Source organism: Prionailurus viverrinus, chromosome C1 (assembly GCF_022837055.1).
Source record: "Prionailurus viverrinus isolate Anna chromosome C1, UM_Priviv_1.0, whole genome shotgun sequence".
Lineage (NCBI taxonomy): Eukaryota > Metazoa > Chordata > Mammalia > Carnivora > Felidae > Prionailurus > Prionailurus viverrinus.
Genome location: NC_062568.1, coordinates 27,843,139 through 27,863,316, shown reverse-complemented (window position 1 = coordinate 27,863,316; position 20,178 = coordinate 27,843,139). Strand labels below are relative to the sequence as shown.

General features: G+C 36.2%; 1 protein-coding gene and 1 non-coding gene across 20 annotated transcripts in view; one reads left to right on the top strand and one right to left on the bottom strand.

Moving 5' to 3' along the window:
• Nucleotides 1-128: 128 nt before the first annotated feature.
• Nucleotides 129-20,178, top strand: part of CARF (calcium responsive transcription factor) — a 99,471-nt gene continuing 79,421 nt past the window's right edge. For 18 of the 19 annotated variants that reach the window (XR_007154514.1, XR_007154515.1, XR_007154509.1 and 15 more), the window contains exons 1-4: nt 130-651; nt 3,911-4,071; nt 17,379-17,496; nt 18,738-18,965. Coding sequence is in view for 7 of the 19 variants with exons in the window: in XM_047869192.1 (XP_047725148.1) it covers nt 17,419-17,496; nt 18,738-18,965 (306 nt within the window). In the remaining 12 variants the exon portion in view is untranslated. Of the gene's footprint in view, nt 652-3,910; nt 4,072-10,264; nt 10,384-17,378; nt 17,497-18,737; nt 18,966-20,178 lie in introns of all 19 variants that reach the window. The other variant, XM_047869191.1, reaches the window with a different exon arrangement.
• On the bottom strand, nt 13,720-13,825 carry LOC125174142 (U6 spliceosomal RNA). The gene has a single exon (XR_007155273.1). It is a non-coding gene; the product is annotated as a U6 spliceosomal RNA (small nuclear RNA).

Here is a 20,178-nt window from a genome sequence, read left to right as displayed (position 1 = left end):
TCACCTCCTGACCCTCCTGCTCTCTGAGCAACCGCCGGTCTCCGCCCCCAACCGGGCCCGGGTGGTGCCTTCCGCGCCCCGCCTCGGGGCCTTTTCGGGGTCCCACACAATGAGGCCTACTACCCCTCTCCCAGGACTGCTCTCGCGGGCCTCGGGAAAGCAGGCTGGAGAAGGTGGAGGTTAGGTGTCTGGAGGAGGGTTGCTGAGCTTCAGGACGCGCCACCGTCGCGGAGAAGTATCCAGACGCCTGGGCGGGAGCGCCCGGTGTGTGGTCCTTTTAGCAGCCACGAGCCCCAATTTTTAGGTTTTTTGTTTTTGGTTTTTTGGTTCTTTTTGTTTTCCCTTTATGAGCCCCATTTTATCTTCTGTTTAGAAAGGGAAAGGCGTCCTCCCGTACATTCTCAGACTACGCTTTTTGACTTTTGGTGTTAAAGTTACCCAAAGGCCTATGTCTTAACTCTCAATGGTCGGGAGAATTACTCTAATTTAGTTGTTTCGCTGTGGGAGGATGGATGGAGAGATACTATCCAGATTTCAAAGTCATTTTTTAAGTCGTTCGCCAGAAAAGCTCCAAGAGGGGGACTTCAAGAGAGCAGTTTAGAATCAGGCAAAACTGGATTGCAGAATTTGTGGGCAGAGCAGTATGTGCAGGTGAAGACAACTAAAGCTTTCCTTTACGTTGCTTAAAGATGTGCTACAATTAAGTAGACACCTGGTATTTAAATCAACCATAGACTATGAGAAAGTACACAATTGTAAGCGAAGAACAATCTTTTATTGGAAAGTAATGATAATGAAAGTAGGACTATTTTCAATTCACTCACCTTTTTAGAATGCGGCCTCTCGAACCTGAATGTTTCAAGTACATATTAAATCTCTGCCACACTTGGGTCACTGTGAGAATTAAATGCCACATAGTAAATGTTAGCTATTGTTACCATCACGATCATTTAGATGTCCAGTTTGACTAGAAGTTCTGCCAACGTGAATAAGAGAGAATAGTTTCGTGGTGAGAGAAATTAAAAAAAAAAAAAAAAAACCTCTATGCTGAAATCCTAGCTTGCAAATAGAAACTGTGGTCATTTAACCATGTGATTCATTGTAATGGTGAGAATGATATGCCTTAAATAAGTTAGATCACGTGAAGCTTGAACACTTTCTTAACTGAAGTCTTGCTCTTTGTATTTTCTGAATCTGGTAGTCGTGGAAAGAAATTTGACAGTTTTAAACATTCTCCTTTAGTTATAGTGATTTTTGAGTTACAGCAGTAAAATTGCCTGAATTAAAATTCATAGGGCCTGAAATAATCTTCAAATAATTAGGTTCTTTTTCAGATAATTTTTTTACTATTGATAAAGTATTGATTAAAATGTCTTTTAAAAACATACAGGGGAGCCTGGCTAGCTCCGTCGATGCAGCATGCAGGTCTTGATCTCCGGGTAATAGGTTGTAAGTTAGAACCTCAGGCTGGGTGTAGAGATTAGCTAAAAATAAAATCTTAAGAAAAACAACAGCAAAAAACATATAGTAAGATTAATAAATTTTAGTGATTGTTATTTTGAAATTTACCATAATAAGAAAGTACAATACCTGATGGTACAGATTGATCTTAATTTTAATTGAAAAATATGACCAGTAAGATACAGAACCTAAGTATGCTTAATAAGATAAAACTTCAATTTGCCAAGCAGAAATGTTGAATTCACTAAAATACCTGTCTTCATTTGAGACCTTCCTTTGGTTAAGGAAAATTATAAGTGTTTCAAAGCAACTCAACATCCACTGTGATGGCTTTGGTGTTTTTTCAGTAGTGACTTGTATCATACTTGGTGTTCCCTCCATGCAGTACTTAGGGTAGTTAATGCTTTTACTTTGAGTGGTCTTTTTACATTTTTTTAAATGTTTATTTATTCTGGTGGGAGAGAGGGACAGAGCTTGAGAGGGGAAGGGCCAGAGAGAGAGGGAGACACAGAACCTGAGGCAGGCTCCAGGCTCCGAGCTGTCAGCACAAAGCCTGATGCGGGGCTCGAACTCAAGAGCTGGAGATCATGACCTGAGCCGAAGTCTGACGCTTAACCATCTGAGCCACCCAGGTGCCCCTGAGTGTTTTTCTTAGAACGTTAACTTCAAGCTTTTTGTTCTTGATGATTTCCTACATGATTCATTTACTGTGGTCCTTGTGAAGACATATTGTTATCTAGAAAATCACAGCTTAGAAGATTTGTGTCTCTTTATTATAGGTTTCTTTTTTCAAAATATAATGGCATGGTATGGTATGATCTGAAGACTGTGTATGGGCTTTGCAGTGCAGTTTGTTTTTTGGGTTTTTCCAGCTTAGTTTTGAATCTGAGCTCTAATGCTTTCTGTGATTTTAGGCAAGTTACTTGACAGCTTTGGCTTTCTTCTCTATAGAGATAAAGATCCAACTGTTACTGTGAGGATTAAATGAAATAATCTGTATAGCTCTCAAAAAGCATAGAGGTAAAAAGAGGTATTATTTACAGGGTAAGAAATGGGTAGATACCAAGATTATAGGCAAATTTATAGAAGAGGGCAAACCTTAGGTAAAAGAGACATTGTGAACACTAGCTTTAAATTTGTTTAAGTGAAAAGTTAAAAATAGGTTATTATTTATACATATTTGCATACATTTAAATTTTTGACTTAACACATTATAACTTTCCAAATCCACCTTTAAAAAAATAAATTGTTTTATCAAATATTTGTGAACTAGGAGTCTTGATTTAATTTTTGACACCATTGATTCATAGTAATTTTATATACATCATAAAAGGAGCATAAAAAGAGCATTCATTTACTTTAAAAGACAAGAATAATTTTATTTTCTAAAGTACTTTTGAGCAACATTTTTTAATGTTAATAAGTTACAAGATCTGGCACTGATATTGAATATATTTCAAGATCCTTTAAGTCTTAGGATGCTAACAAGGTACCTAGAATTAGGAAAATCTTTTAAGACTAAACTAAAAGTGGTTTCATCCTTCAGTTACCCTGTTTGGGGATTTATTCTCAGGTAATTGGTTTTAACAGATACATGTTAGTATGCAAAAGTCTTTAGAGGAAGCTCAACAAAATAATCAGTTGTTAAGATAGAATTACCTCTAAAGTTTTGAATAAAATTCCTGTTGAACAAAATCAAAACGGTATCCCAAATAAGGTCCACAGAGATATGAGTGACTGCAGTCTGAATAGTCTTTTCCTCTCTGCCATGCATTCAATATTTATAAACAATAAAATTCTCCCTTTCCCTATAAAACATCAAACTTCTAATTTAACAGTTTTCTTCCTAATCTTTGCTTTTGATATAAGGTAAAATCCACTTTTCTAACGTGATGTGAAACATTCTAGAAAGCAATTTGCCAGCAAAATGTGTGTGCTCTGAACTCCAATCATAAACTGTGTACACATGTAATACTTTCTTCTTTGTTCTCTTTACATAATCCCAATACTATTTGCTTAAGAACTGACTTTGTCAAATCAATTCCATGATTTTATAGAGGGTGTAGTTTGGGGAGGGGAACCTTTATTCTCAAGCTTTTATGGTTACAAAAAGTGCCCTGTTAGTAAATATTTCATGGGAGAAATGTACTTTACTGGAGGTCTTTGTTTTAGTAGTAGGTATAGAATGTGAGTTGAAACAAAACCTTAGTCCAAATCCTTGATTTGGACTGAGGAAACTGAATCACATGTTAAGTCATCTACCCCTGGACACATGCAGTTATCTGTAAAGTCAGTCCTGATCTTTAGTTTTCTTCAACTGAGTCAATTGATGGTTCTACTGTACTGGGCTGGTTACAGTTATTTTATAATAAAACCTGCATAACAAAATCTAGTAGTTTTCTTTATGTGTAGAAAAAGAAAATATACATTGAATACCTTCTCATTACAGAAAAAATGCCGCTGTGAAGACATAGTTATAGCTCTCACACAAATGAAGCCTATCATGATTTAGTGTCCCCGAAAGGAAGAACTTCAGTGGACAAGAGAGGGCATTTCTGGCAATAGTAGAATGCTTGAGGCCTGAGTTTAAACTTGAGCAACTGCCTGAAGGTAACACTTTTATTTCAACTAATTGAAAGTTACAGCTGTGTAAAAGTTTGTACCTATTACATATTAATGAAAAGTCAAATTGCACTTTGTATATAGGTATTTCATTCTATTTGTATTTACCAGTTGGAAGAAAGCATTTTATACCTAGCTACTTGATATCTTCATCCTTAAAAACTTCACTTTGACATAGTTAATTGAAAGCTATGGATCATAATTTCCAGCATGTACTGACCTTGAAGTTAGTTGGGAAAATGTCACCCTGCAGTTGTCAGGGTTGAAAAGTATAATGCAAAGTGATGGGGCAAGTAAGGGAGGAAGGAGTAATACTTTTGCTTCATTCAGATTTTGTCTTTTGAAAAGGATGTCTGTAACATAGAAATGTACTTTCAGCCTCTGGTTCAATAGTAGGTTAGTCAATAGATATTGAAATCCATTTTTCCATGTAGAAACTACTTTAGTATTTTCCCAATGTAACACAAAAAAACTTCTTTAACCTATCGTGTAGATGTACATACTGAAAGGAAAATCTTGAGTTTTGAGTTCCCAAAAGATAGTATAAAAAGAAATTATTTTTGGCAAAATCTCAGTGTGAGCAAAGCCCTGAAGTAGGTGGTTTATGTTTGACAGTGTTCCTCTGTTAACAACATCCCCACCACCATCCTGTCCTCTTCATTGCAGTGTTTAGCTCAGACCTCTGCAAAATCCCTTTTACATGTTCTGAGCTTCAAGTGTACTTGCTTTCTCATCTCCAAATTAAACTTTGCAGGGTAGCTATTCTTAACTTTTCTTAAAGGAAGAAAGCTATCCTTACATAAATTTACACTAATTTGTTAATGGCTGATACTCTGTCCAGAGTTTTTTCTTTTTAACAGAAAATGCTTATTAACACCAGTGAAAATTTCAGCTAGGGTAAGAGAAAGTAAATAAAATGAAAAAAAAAAAAAAAAGGCCAATAGGGTTAATTTGTGATGGGATCAGGGCAGCTGTTAGGAAACTGGGAGTAGGTTTTTAGAATTCTTTCCCCTAAACTATTTGCACTTTGCACTTCTTCCCAAGCTCCACTTTTGAATCTATTTGCAGAATGTTTTCTCAGTGACTGCAGTGCCTGCAAGATTAGAACTCTAGCTTTTTCATGGGATCAGAGATGTTTAGATTGTTTACAGGAGGGCTTTGGAGCTTTAGGGACTGACTCTAATTGAATTTCAACCAAGAAAAGTTGAGAACCATAATGAACAAAGAATTTTTTTTACCATCTAGAATTTGTTAACCTATCAGAAAAAAGGAAAAATATTTAAAGCCACGACTAATGAAGGAAGGAAGGAGTTTTTTTTTTTACCTTGAAAGAGTTCCTATAGTAATAATAAAGAGTGGGCTTTGGGATCAGCACCTGTAGGCTTGAGTCCTTGCTCAGCCACTTAGTGTATTTGTAATCTTGGGAAAGTTACTTCATTGCCTGAGTTTTATTTCCTTTTATGTAAATTGGAGCAAGTAACTGAATCACTTGCTGTTGTTGAAAGGATTGCTGAAAGGATTATATAAAATGACAGATAGAAAACACTTAGCATAGTGCTTTACCATAGTGCTCAATAATTGATAACCTTGAGCAGTGAGCCTCAATTTCCTTTTCTGTAAAATGGTGATAATAGGTTCTACATCACAGAATAGTAGAGTGATTATTAATAATCCTAGCTAGTAATTAAGTATAATAAACATTCAATAGACATTAAATTTTATAGTTATGACAAATTCATAATCTTCATCTATTTTGTCATTGATAGTGCTTCATATTTAAACTCAAAAAACTCTAAAATATTTCTTAATATTGATGTCATCATATTTAGCCAGTGAATATTTCAATATATGTAATTTGCTTTAAAAAATTAAATTGTATTCTGGACACCAGTTATTACAGTTTTAATACATCTCTCAGTAGGACTTCATTTTCAGTTGAATCTAACATAAGAATTTTCTTTTTGAATAGTATTCTTTTATTTTTCTACTCTATACATTGGAAGTCAGTCAATAAACAATAAATGAATTTAAAAAAATTTTAATGCTTATTTATTTTTGAGAGAGAGACAGAATGCGAGTGGTGGAGGGGGTAGAGAGAGAGAGAGGGAGACACAGAATCCGAAGCAGGCTCCAGGCTCTGAGCTGCCAGCACAGAGCCCGACGCAGGGCTTGAACCCACGAACTGTGAGATCATGACCTGAGCTGAAGTCAGACACTCAGCCGACTGAGCCACCCAGGCGTCCCAACAATAAATGAATTTTAAACATTATCAGGAAAATCAACTGTTAAAAACAAAAATCTTAGAACTGGGTGGGATCTTAGGGATCATCAGGACCAACTCTTCATTTTAAAGAACTGGAAATTCAAGTTCAGAAAAGTTTAGTTTGGATATTTTTCATCAAATCTAGACTGACTCCATGTACTCTTACTACATTTATGAAATGTGTAAATTTTTAAATTAAGACTGAAATGAGAGTCTATTAGGCATCTTAAAGTATACAATTTTAAAATGTTTTCAAAGACTGTATAGAAAAGTATATTTAGAAGTTTAATACTGGGGCACCTGGGTGGCTCAGTCGTTTGAGCATCTGATTTTGGTTTAGGTCATGATCTCACAGTTTGTGAGTTCAAGCCCTGCACTGGCTCACTGCTGTCAGTGCAGAGCCTGCTTCAAATCCTTTCTTCCCCTTTCTGTCCCTCCCCTGCTCACCCTCTCTCTCTCAAAAATAAATTATACCTAAAAAAAAAAAAAGTTTCATACTAAGCCCAGATAAGTTTTGATTATATCAATTAGATGACTGATGTTTAACAGATCTTTGCCCTAAAGAACCAGCGAATTTGGGGCACCTGGGTTGCTCTGTCCAACTCTTGATTTCAGCTCAGGTCATGATCTTGTGGTTCATGGGTTCAAGCCCCGCATTGGGCTCTGCGCTGATAGCACATAGCCTGCTTGGGATTCTCTGTCTCCCTCTCTGCCCCTCCCCTGCTTGCATGCTTGCATGTGTACGCTCTCTCGCTCTCTCTCTTTCTCTCGGTCTCTCTTTCTTACTCAAAATAAGGCTTAAAAAAATGGGGTGCCTGGGTGGCTCAGTCAGTTTGGGGGTCCGACTTCAGCTCAGGTCATGATCTCACAGCTCATGGGTTTGAGCCCCACATCAGGTTCTGTGCTGACAACTCAGAGCCTGGAGCCTGCTTTGGATTCTGTGTCTCCCTTTCTCTCTGTCCCTACCCTGCTCATGCTCTCTTTCTCTCAAAAATAAAATAACCATTTAAAAAAAAAAAAAGAACCAACGGGTTTATATTTAGATAGGTGAAATTTTGGCCTTCATTTGCATGATTATAGGTAGTAAAAATTATTTATTTAACACTGAACAGTGTATTGGGAATTGCATGATGCCCTTTGCATACATTATTTTATTTAATCTTTATAACAACCCTGTGAGGTAGATGAATATTATTCCTATTTTGCAGATGAGAAAACTAAAGCTCAGAGTGGTTAACTAATTTGACAAATAAGCGTAAAGTTGATTTTCAAATTCCTACCATATAACTACGGAACAGTTCAACTATTTTATACAGTTTTACTAACAAAACTCTGTTTTTATTTGAAAATTTAATGAAAATATATTTTCTTGTATATCCTAATTCCAACATTGTCCGAATTGTGGTAACTTAACCTAAAGTTTCAAGATAATTTTGGAATTCATGTACTGTTATTTGTTATTGGCTTTAGTTTACATTCTGCTTTTTTTTTTTTGTAAACTAAAGGACTTTATTTTTTTGCATAGTTTTAGACTTACGGAAAAATCAAGCAGGGTATACAAAGATTTCCATATTCTTACACCGCCCACTTCTTTCCTCTACCTGCTAGCACACAGCTGTCTGTGTTGCTAGCATTTCGCATTAGTGTGGTACATTTCTTTCTTTTCTTTTTTTCTTTTTTTTTTTTTTTTTAGGTTTTATTTATTTATTTTGGAGGACTTGTGCTCACAACCCTGAGATCAAGAGTTGCATGCTCCACCTACTGAGCCAGCCAGCCAGGCACTCTTAGTGTCCTATATTTCATAAAGTTAATGAACCCATATTGATATGTTATTATGAACAATAGTCTAGTTTACATTAAAGTTCACTATTTGTGTTGCATATTTTTATAGATTTTGACAAAATCCATTTCAAAATGTCATGTATCCACCATCAGAATTGTTTCATCACCATAAAAATCTCTCAACCTCTGGCAACTATTGATGTTACTGTGTCTATACCGTTTCAAGAATGTCATATATTTGGGGTGCTTGGGTGTCTCAGTCAGTTGAGCATCCTACTCTTGATTTCAGCTTAGGTCATGATCTCAGGATTTGTGAGTTCCAGCCCCATATCAGGTTCTGTGCTGACTGTGCAGAGCCTGGTTGGGATTCTTTCTTTCCCTCTGTCTCGGCCCCTCCACTGCTCGTGCACTCTCTCTCTCAAAATAAATAAAATTAAAACAAATTTTTTTTAAATGTCATATATTTGGAATCACATAGCCTTTTCAGAGTGGCTCCTTTCACTTATAAGTATGTATTTAAGGTTTCTCCATGTCTTTTTGTGGCTTAATAGCCTTTTTTTTTAATTGAAGTATAGTTGGCATATAATAGTTTGAGGCGTATAGCCTAGTGATTTGATAATTAAAAACATTGCAAAATGCTTACTGTGATAAATGTAGGTACCATCTGTCATACAAAGTTATTACAATATTATTGACTGTATTCTCTGTGCTGTACTTTTTATCCTCGTGACTTTTCTGTGGGTGTGACTTGTTTTATAACTGGAAGTTTGTATCTTCCAATTCCACATATAAGACAGGTCACAGGGCATTTGCTTTTCTCTAGCTAGCTGTGTATCTTCTTTAGTAAAGTGTTTAATTCAAATATTTTGGCTACTTTTTATTGGGTTGCTGTCTTATAATTAGGTTGAAACAGTTCTTTATAGAGTTGGAATACAAATTCCTTTATCAGGGATGTGTTTTGCAAATATTTTCTCCCAAACTGTCATGAGCAAAAGTTTTTAATTGTGATGAAGTCCAATTTGTAGACTTATATTTCATGCTTTTTGAGTCATGTTTAAGATATTTTTGCCAAACCCAGGCACCTGGGTGGCTTGGTAGGTTAGGCATTCAACTCTTGATCTCAGCTCAGGTCATGATCTTGCAGTTTGTGGGTTCAAGCCCCACATCGGGCTCTGTGCTGACAGCGCAGAGCCTGCTTGGGATTCTCTGTCTCTGTCTCTCTCTCAAAAATAAATAACTAGACTTAAAAAAAAAGATATCTTTGCTAAACCCAAGGTCACAAAGATTTTCTCATATGTTATCTTCTAGAAGTTTTATAGTTTTACAGGCCATGATCCATGATTCAAGTCAATTTTTTTTTAATATGGTTTGAGGTATTGGTCAATGTTTATTATTTTGCATATAGCTATTGTTTTAGCTGCATTTGTTGAAAAGACTGTCCCTTTTCTCTTAAGTACCTTGGCACTTTTATCAGAAAGCAATTGACTATATGCATGGAGGTCTGTTTCTGGATTCTTCTATCTCATTGATCTATTTGTCTTTACACTAATACCATACCATCTTGATCATTCTAGCTTCATAACAAGTCTTGAAATCAGGTAGAATTCCAAATCTGTTATTCTTTTCCAAAGTCGTTTTGGCTATCTTAACCTTTGACTTTTCATATGAAGTTTAGAATCAGTTTGTCAATTAAAAAAAAAAAAAAGGCCTGCTGGAATTGGGATTGGGATTGTAGGCAATTGATTGTAGATCAGTTTGGTTATTTTAACAATACTGAGTCATCCATTCCATAAACACACAGTATGTAACTTTTATCCTTTTAGGTCTTCTTTAATTTCTCCCATCTAAGTTTTGTAGTCTTCAGTGCATACATCTTCCATATATTTTGTTAACTTTATCCCTAAAATTTTCATATTTTTTATGCCATTGTGCTATTTTAGGTAGTTGGTATCATACTGTATTTATACAAAATTCTAACTTAGTCTCCACATTGGATTTACTTAAAGCCAATGACATACTTCGTTTGATGAGATGCATTATTTTTATTATATGTTGCTGGATTTTGCTCACTGAGATTTTATTTAAGGCTTATTTATATGTTTATGATTGTTTCAAAATACTCTTATTTCTCTTTAGATACGGTGAAGTCAACGAATCAGGAGGTGATTGCCACTGAAAATTAAGATAGTTTATTACTCACAGTAACAAAGAAGAGGGTAGGCATGCCACATAGGGCCACAAAAGAAAATATCAAGGTCAGTAGTAGGCACAAAGAGAGAAGGTATCAAATCCTGGATATCATCACATGATATAATTTCATCTACAGTATTATTCCCGTACCTAAAAACACACCAAAAATTTTTCAAATAAATCTCTAGTCCACATTCATATTTTCCTGACTGCCACATATACATAACACACACACACACATACACACACATGTATATACTTATATATGTATATGTTTTTTTCTTTTTGGTAATAAATTTAAAAAGCTGAGGTGAAATTCATGTAACTTAAAATTAATCATTTTAGATGAACAATTTAGTGGCATTTTCTACATTCACAGTTTTATGTAAATACCACCTCTATCTAGTTCCAAAATATTTTCATCAACCCCAAATAAAATCTTGTGCCCAATTGACAGTTTTTCCCTATACTCTTCCCACCCCCCAGACCTTTGTCATCTACTAACCTGATTTCTGTTTTTATGGATTTACCCCTTCTGGATATTTTTATATAAATGGAATTATGTAATATATGACAGTTTGTGTCTGGCTTCTATCACTTAGTATGTTTTTGAGATTCATCTATATTGTAGAATGTATCAGTACTTCATTCCTTTTTATGGCTGAATACCATTTATAAGGGCATAGCACATTTTATTTATCTGTTCATGAGCTGATGAAAATTAGAGTTGTTTCCACTTTTGGTTCTTTTTTTTTTTTTTTTTTTTTCATTTTTTAACACTCATTTGAGAGAGGGAGAGCACGAGGAGGGAGGGACAGAGAGAGAGGGAGACACAGAATCCGAAGCAGGCCCCAGGCTCTGGGCTGTCAGCACAGAGCCCAATGCGGGGCTCATACCCACAAACCGTGAAATCATGACCTGAGTTGAAGTCGAATGCTTAATCGACTGAGCCACCCAGGTGCCCCTCCACTTTTTGGTTCTTATGAAAATTGCTGCTATGAGCGTCCGTGTACAAATTTATGTTTGAACACTGATTTTCATTTCTTTGGGGTATATACCTAGAGTGGAATTGCTGTCATATGGTCATTCTATGTTTAATTTCTTAAGGAACTGCCAAACTTTTGCACAGCACTTTCACCATTTTACATACCCATCAGCAATGCACAAGGGTTCCAATTGCTCTATATCCTCATCAACTCTTGTTTTCTTTTTTAAAAAAATTTGTGATTGGGGCACCTGAATGGCCCAGTCGGTTGATCATCCAACTCTTGATTTCGGTTCAGGTCATGATGGCAGGGTTGTGGGATTGAGCCCCACATCGAGCTCCCTGCTGAGCATGGAGCCTGCTTGGGATTCTCTCTCTCTCTTTCTCTCTCTCTCTCTCTCTCTCTCTCTCTGTCCCTCTGCCCCTTTCCACCACTTGTACGCATTCTCTCTCGCTCAAACAAAATAAATATAGTTATTCTAGTGGGTGTCAACTGGTACCTCATTGTTGCTTTGATTTGCATAATCCTGATGACTAATGACCATAAACATATTTCTTTTTTTTTTTTTTAATGATTATTTATTTTTGAGACAGAGGGAGAGTGAGCACGGGGAAGGGGCAGAGAGAGAGGGAGACACAATCTGAAGCAGGCTCCAGGCTCTGAACTGTCAGCACAGAGCCCCACGTGGGGCTGGAACTCATAACTGTGAGATCATGACCTGAGCCAAACTCAGACGTTTAACTGACTGCGCCACCCAGTCGCCCCTTCTCTCAGTTTTTTTTTTTTTAATCTTAAAGTATCTTTCTCTCCCCCTGCTTTGTGAAAAAATAGTTTTGAACATATATAATCATATACTGATTATCACTTTTTTTTTTTAATTCTCATGACTTCCACCATTGTTGCTACTGAGTAGTCTGCTTTCTATCTAATGTCAGTACTCTGTGGGTGATCTGATCACTCTAGCTACATTTTAATTTTTTTTGTTTGTTTATTTATATGAGAGAGAGTGAGCTCCGTGCAGGGTAGGAGCAGAGAGAGAGAGAGAGAGGGAGATACAGAATCCGAAGCAGGCTCCAGGCTCCAAGCTGTCAGCACAGAACCCTATGCAGGGCTCAAACTCACTGAACCATGAGCCAAAGTTGGACCTTGACAGAGCCACCGGGGCACTCTTTCTCTCTGGCTACATTTTAGATTTTGCTTTCTCTTTAGAATTTTGTGCCTTTACTACACTGGGTGTGGATTTCTTCTGATTTATTTTGGTACATTTTGTGCTTTATCTGTGGATCCATGTATTCAGTTTTGAAAAATTGATAGCCATTATCTCTTCAAATATTCTCTGATCCATTTTCTCTTTTCTGTTTTTCTGAGACTCCAGTTATAAATTTACCATGCTTATTCTATTTTTCCTAGTTTTAGGTCTCTCTTTCATTTTTTTATCTTCTGTTTTTCCTATGATGCATTCTGGGTAATTTTTTAAAAATCTGCCTTCTAATTTAGTAGTTCTTCTGCATCTAACCTTCTATTTAATGTTTCCAACTTACATTTTTTTTTTTTTATTTCTGAAAGTTCTGTTTGGTTCTTTTTCATATTAAACTTTTCAGTCTCTTGTTTGTTTATTCCTGTGATTCACTCATGTTTATTTCTTTGAACGTTAAATGATAACTTTATGTTCACTATTAGATTGTCCCAATACTTGAAGTCCGTAGGGAGTGTCTTTGGTGTTTTTGGCACTCTGATTATAAGCTTATATTTAATATTAATGTGGAAGGAAACTAATGCTTTGGTTGGGTTTGTGTTCCTCCAAATAATAACTCTATTTGTTTGTACTAGAAGCCAGGCTAAACTATTGTCTCAGGACCTTTCAGGTTCCTAATCCTATTTTGGGAGTTTTTGAGTTCTCCTCCCCCAGGAGCTGCTTATCTAAGCCTGGGTTTCCCAACCATAAAACCTGTGTATTAGCGCTGCGCTTGCAGAAATTTTCCTCTTTGCTTGTGCTTATTACTTGGGTTGTAGCTCACAGCTTTTGCTTTTTGTTTTGGAGGGGGAAGAGACATAAGGGAGAACAGGGAGTGACCTTTGATTTTTGTTACTTCCTATAGTAGCTCCGTGTAGCACAAGATATTCTGTTTTAGATCAACTTTGTATTTTTTTGTTTTCTAGCAAGAGAGCCTTCTATATTATCTAATCTGCTATATTGCCATTAGTGGGGCTTTCTTTTTATTTAATTTTTTAATTTTTTATTTTATTTTTTTATGAAGTGTAGCTTTTTATTTTTTTATTTTTTTTTCAATATATGAAATTTATTGTCAAATTGGTTTCCCTACAACACCCAGTGCTCATTCCAAAAGGTGCCCTCCTCAATACCCATCACCCACCCTCCCCTCCCTCCCACCCCCCATCAACCCTCAGTTTGTTAAAAATATGGAACGCTTCACGAATTTGCTGTCATCCTTACGCAGGGGCCATGCTAATCTTCTCTGTATCGTTCCAATTTTAGTATATGTGCTGCCGAAGCGAGCACTTTCTTTTATTTTGTTTTTTAATTTTTTTTTAATGTTTATTTTATTTTTGAGACAGAGAGAGAGCATGAATGGGGGAGGGACAGAGAGAGAGGGAGACACAGAATCGGAAGCAGGCTCCAGGCTCTGAGCCATCAGCCCAGAGCCTGATGCGCGGGGCTTGAACTCACGAACCGTGAGATCGTGACCTGAGCTGAAGTCGGACACTCAACCGACTGAGCCACCCAGGCACCCCTCTTTTTATTTTTTAAACCATTCATAAAACATATTATTCTGAAGTTTTATACGTATCATCTAAAAAATTAAAAACAGAACAGAACCAGAACATTATAAGATAGAATTGCTCTTACTTGAGAGGTAATTACAGGTTTTTGAAATTCTTGTAACAAGTTAAATTAGAATACAAGTGATAATTTTTTTTTTTTTTTAAATTTTTTTTTTTCAACGTTTATTTATTTTTGGGACAGAGAGAGACTGAGCATGAACGGGGGAGGGGCAGAGAGAGAGGGAGACACAGAATTGGAAACAGGCTCCAGGCTCTGAGCCATCAGCCCAGAGCCCGACGTGGGGCTCGAACTCACGGACCGCGAGATCGTGACCTGGCTGAAGTCGGACGCTCAACCGACTGCGCCACCCAGGCGCCCCTGAATACAAGTGATAATTTAAAATCTTAAAACGAGAGACAATTTTAAGATATAGTTATATATTAAAAATAAGACTGATTTTTAGCCTATTACATTTTATATTTGAGTGGAACTATTTATAATATTGTGGAAATATTAAATGGCAGACCTTGTAGATTTTCTGAAATGTTTAATTTTACAAATATATATGTGGATGCTATCACAGAAAAATAAGTATTCAGTGTGTTCAAATATGTACCAACTAAGTCTTAACTACAAGGTATAAGTTTATCTTTTTTTTTTTAAATTTTTTTTCAACGTTTTTTATTTATTTTTGGGACAGAGAGAGACAGAGCATGAATGGGGGAGGGGCAGAGAGAGAGGGAGACACAGAATCCGAAACAGGCTCCAGGCTCCGAGCCATCAGCCCAGAGCCCGACGCGGGGCTTGAACTCACGGACCGCGAGATCGTGACCTGGCTGAAGTCGGACGCTTAACCGACTGTGCCACCCAGGCGCCCCAAGTTTATCTTATTTTTAAGAGAACATTTTGGGGGGGGGTGTGGAAATGATTTTATTTATTTATTTATTTATTTAATATAATTTATTGTCAAATTGGTTTCCATACAACACCCAGTGCTCATCCCAACAGGTGCCCTCCTCAATGCCCATCACCCACTTTTGCCTTTCCCCCACCCCCCATCAACCCTCAGCTTGTTCTCAGTATTTAAGAGTCCCTTATGGTTTGCCTCCCTCTCTGTAACTTTTTTTCCCCCCCTTCTTCTCCCCCATGGACTTTTGTTAAGTTTCTCAGGATCCACATATGAGTGAAAATATATGGTATCTTTCACTGACTGACTTATTTCACTCCGCATAATACTTTCCAGTTCTATCTGCGTTGCTGCAAATGGCCAGATTTCATTCTTTCTCATTGCCAAGTAGTATTCCATTGTATGTATAACCCACATCTTCTTTGTCTATTTGTCAGTTGATGGACATTTAGGCTTTTTCTATAATTTGGCTATTGTTGAAAGTGCTGCTATAAACATTGGGGTACAAGTGACCCTGTGCATCATTACTCCTGTATCCCTTGGTAAATTCCTAGCAGTGCTATTGCTGGGTCATAGGGTAGATCTATTTTTAATTTTTGAGGAACCTCCACACTGTTTTCCAGAGTGGCTGCACCAGTTTGCATTCCCACCAATAGTACAAGAGGGTTCCCGTTTCTCCACATACTCTCCAGCATTATAGTAAGAAAACATTTTTAAAAAGTTTTTGTTTGTGGGGCGCCTGGGTGGCGCAGTCGGTTAAGCGTCCGACTTCAGCCAGGTCACGATCTCGCGGTCCGTGAGTTCGAGCCCCGCGTCGGGCTCTGGGCTGATGGCTCGGAGCCTGGAGCCTGTTTCTGATTCTGTGTCTCCCTCTCTCTCTGCCCCTCCCCCGTTCATGCTCTGTCTCTCTCTGTCCCAAAAATAAACGTTGAAAAAAGTTTTTGTTTGAGGAGAGAGAGAGAGAGTGCAGGGGCGGGGTGCAGAGAGAGAGAGAATCCTAAGAGAGAGAATCCTAAGTAGGCTTCACACTGTCAGCATGGAGTCAGACTTGGAGTTTCAACCCACAAACAGTGAGATCATGACCTGAGCCGAAATCAAGAATCCAACACTTAACTGACTGAGCCACCCAGTTGCCTGATAAGGCATAATTTTAAATTAGGGTTTAGGATGATTGAATTATTATATATCCTGGTTGTTATGGTGGTTACATGTGTTAAAATCCATAGAACTACACACCAAAAAAGAAAAAAGTTCAATTTAATGCATGTTAATTTAAAAATAAAATTTTCAGGGACCTCTGGGTGGCTCAGTCTGTTAAGCATCCTCCTTCGTCTCAGTTCATGATCTCACAGTTCGTGGGTTCAAGCCCCACATCAGGCTCTGTGCTGACAGCTCAGCTCTCTCTCTCAAAATTAAAAAAATTAAAGTTAAAATTTAAAAGTTTAAAAAAAGAAAAATGTGTGTGTTCTTAAGATTCTATGCAGTTTATTTTAGAAGTTTTTCAATGATAGTCTTAACTAGTTTCATTTTGTCCTTACTCCAATTTTGAGACTTAAAACATCATTCCTTTTAGCTAATAGAGAATCCAGTATTCACTATGATATATTAGGCCAGGGTTTCTGAACCTAAGCATACTGACATCTTTGTTGTGGGGGCTGTCCTGTGCATTGTAAGATATTTAACAGTACCCCTGGCTTATATTCTAGTAGCACTTCCCTGTCCATTTTGACAACCAAAAATGTTTTCAGATACTGCCATATGTCCTCAGGGGACAGTAGTGTGTGTGTGTGTGTGTGTGTGTGTGTGTGTGTGTGTGTGTGTAGGGACAAAATTGACACCAGTGTTAACCACTGTATTAGGCCTGACTGGCTCAGAATTTTTGGAATATATATTTCTTAATTTTCAAAGCTTGTCAAGCCAGTATTAAGTGGTATGATGTATATTATGGTAAGAGCTATGTTTATATAATCAATATTTACACCAAAACATCTTTTCTAAAATTATCTAATGCTATAGTAGGGCATTCCCAATTCATAAAATTAAGACCTTTATTTGTATTAAATCTTTGTAAAATGAGAATTTTATAAGTATTTGAAAGGGTGAAAAGTACCTGTCACATAGCAACAATCTTATAAAAAGTACATGAGTGTTATTAAGGGTAGGATGAGAGAACTATACAATGGTAATTTTTGCTCTGTCTTGAATGTATTCTGGTGCCTTGGCAAGTCATTTAAGGAAATGTTTATTTTCTTAATCTATAGAATGGAAATGATTTAACCTAAATTGTATGGGGTAACACCATAGGGGAAATAAGAGATTTAGTTAAGACAAACATTCCATAAAAATGTTAAGTGTTTTAAACAGATATTTAAATTTTTTCAGCTATTAAATAATAAAAGAAAATGGAATTGAATATATCAGCATGGAACAGTCTAATGATTCATTAAGAGTCAACCATAATGATTCTGAAGAATCAAAAACAGATTCTCAGGTATTTGAGGTAGGAATTCAACTGGGAACTTTTTTCCATTACATTTAACAACTTTTTAGTGGATAAGAAATAGTGTTATATTTAATATATTCATGACTGTTAACATTTATCCACAATGCTATCATATATTTGATTTAATAATATAGAGCTTTACTCAAAGTAATATATTCATAAAGATCTATATATAAAGAAAAATATGTTGAATTACATATCAAGTTGTATTCCCATGTACAACTTTATTTCAGTAAAATTGAAATAAAATATACAAATCAACAATTTCACTTAAAAACTGCTTTCTATGTTAGTCTGTGTGAATTGACAACTCTTACAAAAAATAAAGAGGATAATTAACTGAAAATGAATCTTTCCATTTTTATTATAACATGCTATTTTACTTTAAGTTTCAGTATAGTTAACATACAGTGTTATATTAGTTTCAGGTGATTCATATAGTGATTCAAGAATTTCCATACATCACCCAGTGCTCATCACGACCAGTGCACTCCTTAATCCCCATCTCCTATTTAACTCATCCACCCACACTCCTCCCCTCTGATAACAATCAGTTCTCTATTTACTAAGAGCCTGTTTCTTGGTTTCTCTCTCTCTCTCTCCGCTCTTCCCCTCTCCCTCTCTTCCTTTGCTCATTTGTTTCTTAAATTCCACATGTGTGAAATCACGTGGTATTTGTCTTTCTCTGACTGACTTATTTCTCTTAGCATTATCCTCTCTAGCTCTACCTATGTTGTTGCAAATGGCAAGATTTCATTCTCTTTATGGCTGGATAGTATTCCATTGTGGATATATAGCATATCTTCTTTATCCATTCATCAATCGGTGGACATTTGGACTGTTTCCATAGTTTGGCTATTATAAATAATGCTGCTATAAACATAGAGGTGCATGTATCCCTTTGAATTAGTGGTTTTGTATTTTTGGAGTAAGTACCCAGTAGTGTGATTACTGGATCATAGGGTAGCTCTATTTTTAACTTTTTGAGGAACCTCCATACTATTGTCCACAGTGCCTGATAAATGTTCTATTTTATTTATTTTTTTATTGTGACATTAGGGGCAACTGGCTGGCTCAGTGGGTAGAGCATGTGACTCTTGATATCAGGGTTGTGAGTTCAAGCCCTGCATTGGGTGTAGAGATTACTTAAAAATAAAATCTTTAGAAAAAAAAATTTTTTTTTAATTGTGACATTATGTTTTACAAACACCCAAGTGCTTTTTTTCTCTTTGCAAAAGCATCTAACCTGTATGGACTCCAGGGATCCTTCCTTTGGACAAAATGGTTCTCCTAGAATTTTACCCATCACCTCTCATGAAGTAGATAATTCACTCACATCACAGAATATACCAGGGACCCTGACTCAGACACAGACTCTTTCTACAGAACAATTCCATCTAGTGGACCAAAATGGGCAGCCTATTCAATATGAACTTCAGTCATTGGGGGATTCTAATGCACAAATGGTGAGTATATTTTATAAATAATAAGTTTTACCCTATTTAGCAAATGTATTAACCTTACTAATTTCTTGAAACTGGACTTACATTGCTTTGAAAATACTATTTCTGTGACATTCGTTTTTAAGTTATGTGAAGATTTTAAAAGATTTCCTTTTAGAACTACTAACAGTACATTAAACCAATACTTCCCAGCCACTATGTCTAGGCATGATGTGACTTTGAGATTAGTTGGAAATGTGTCATAACCTGTAACTAGTGCCAGAGTTTACATGTAACTTACATTTATTTTTGTATATACATTTGAATTCAAGGTTATTGCTTTATCCACATCTCAGTCACTAACTTGCATGCCATGTGCCACTGTGCTTTCTTGAAGCAAAAGAAAGCTATGGAAGTACCAATGATATACTGGCAATCAGACATACCTTGGTAATGGGCAGATATGTGTGTGTCATGTGAATAACAATGTATAAAGATGAAATTCCTGCTTTAATCTATTTATGATTAAGTATTTATGATTAAGTTTATAGTTTGAGTAGAAGAAATAAAAGATGGTTTTGATTGAAATGAGAGAATTACTGAGCAAAACTTCTCAGTTGCTCTCTGATTAATAAGAATATCCTTACATTAGTAATAATGTGAAGAATAATGTATTTCTTGTTTACCTGTATTTTTAAAATTTTCTACAATGGGTATAAATTTCATAATAAAAATTATTTTAAAAATTATAGCTTCAGTTATAAATTATACCACAGGTGAGCAACCATTTTACCTAAAATTAATCCCTGTTTTGATTCTAGTCTGGAGAATTCTAGAGTTGTTCTATTTCTATTGTATGAAGGGCTATCATTTTACACATGGTAGTTGTCTTAAACACATTAAAGTCACTTATTTGAGTCTAAAAAGTTTTAGAGTTCCCATTCTCTTTGTAATTGTATTAAACTTTCTGTACAAAATGATCTTAAAGATGATTTTACATTGTTTGGGGTAGGAGATGATAGGGGTAGGAGAGAGTTACCTGAAGCTATGAAATAGGAAACCCATAGCATGAAGCATGGAAATAAATGTAAGACACATAGAGTATAAGGAACCAAAGATTAGAAAGTGGTGATGTTTGGGGAAACTTAGTGGAGCTTTTGGGGGCTTGTTTTAAATAGATTTTAGTTTTTAGAGCAGTTTTAGGTTCAAAGAAAAACTGAGCAGAAGGTACAGTGAT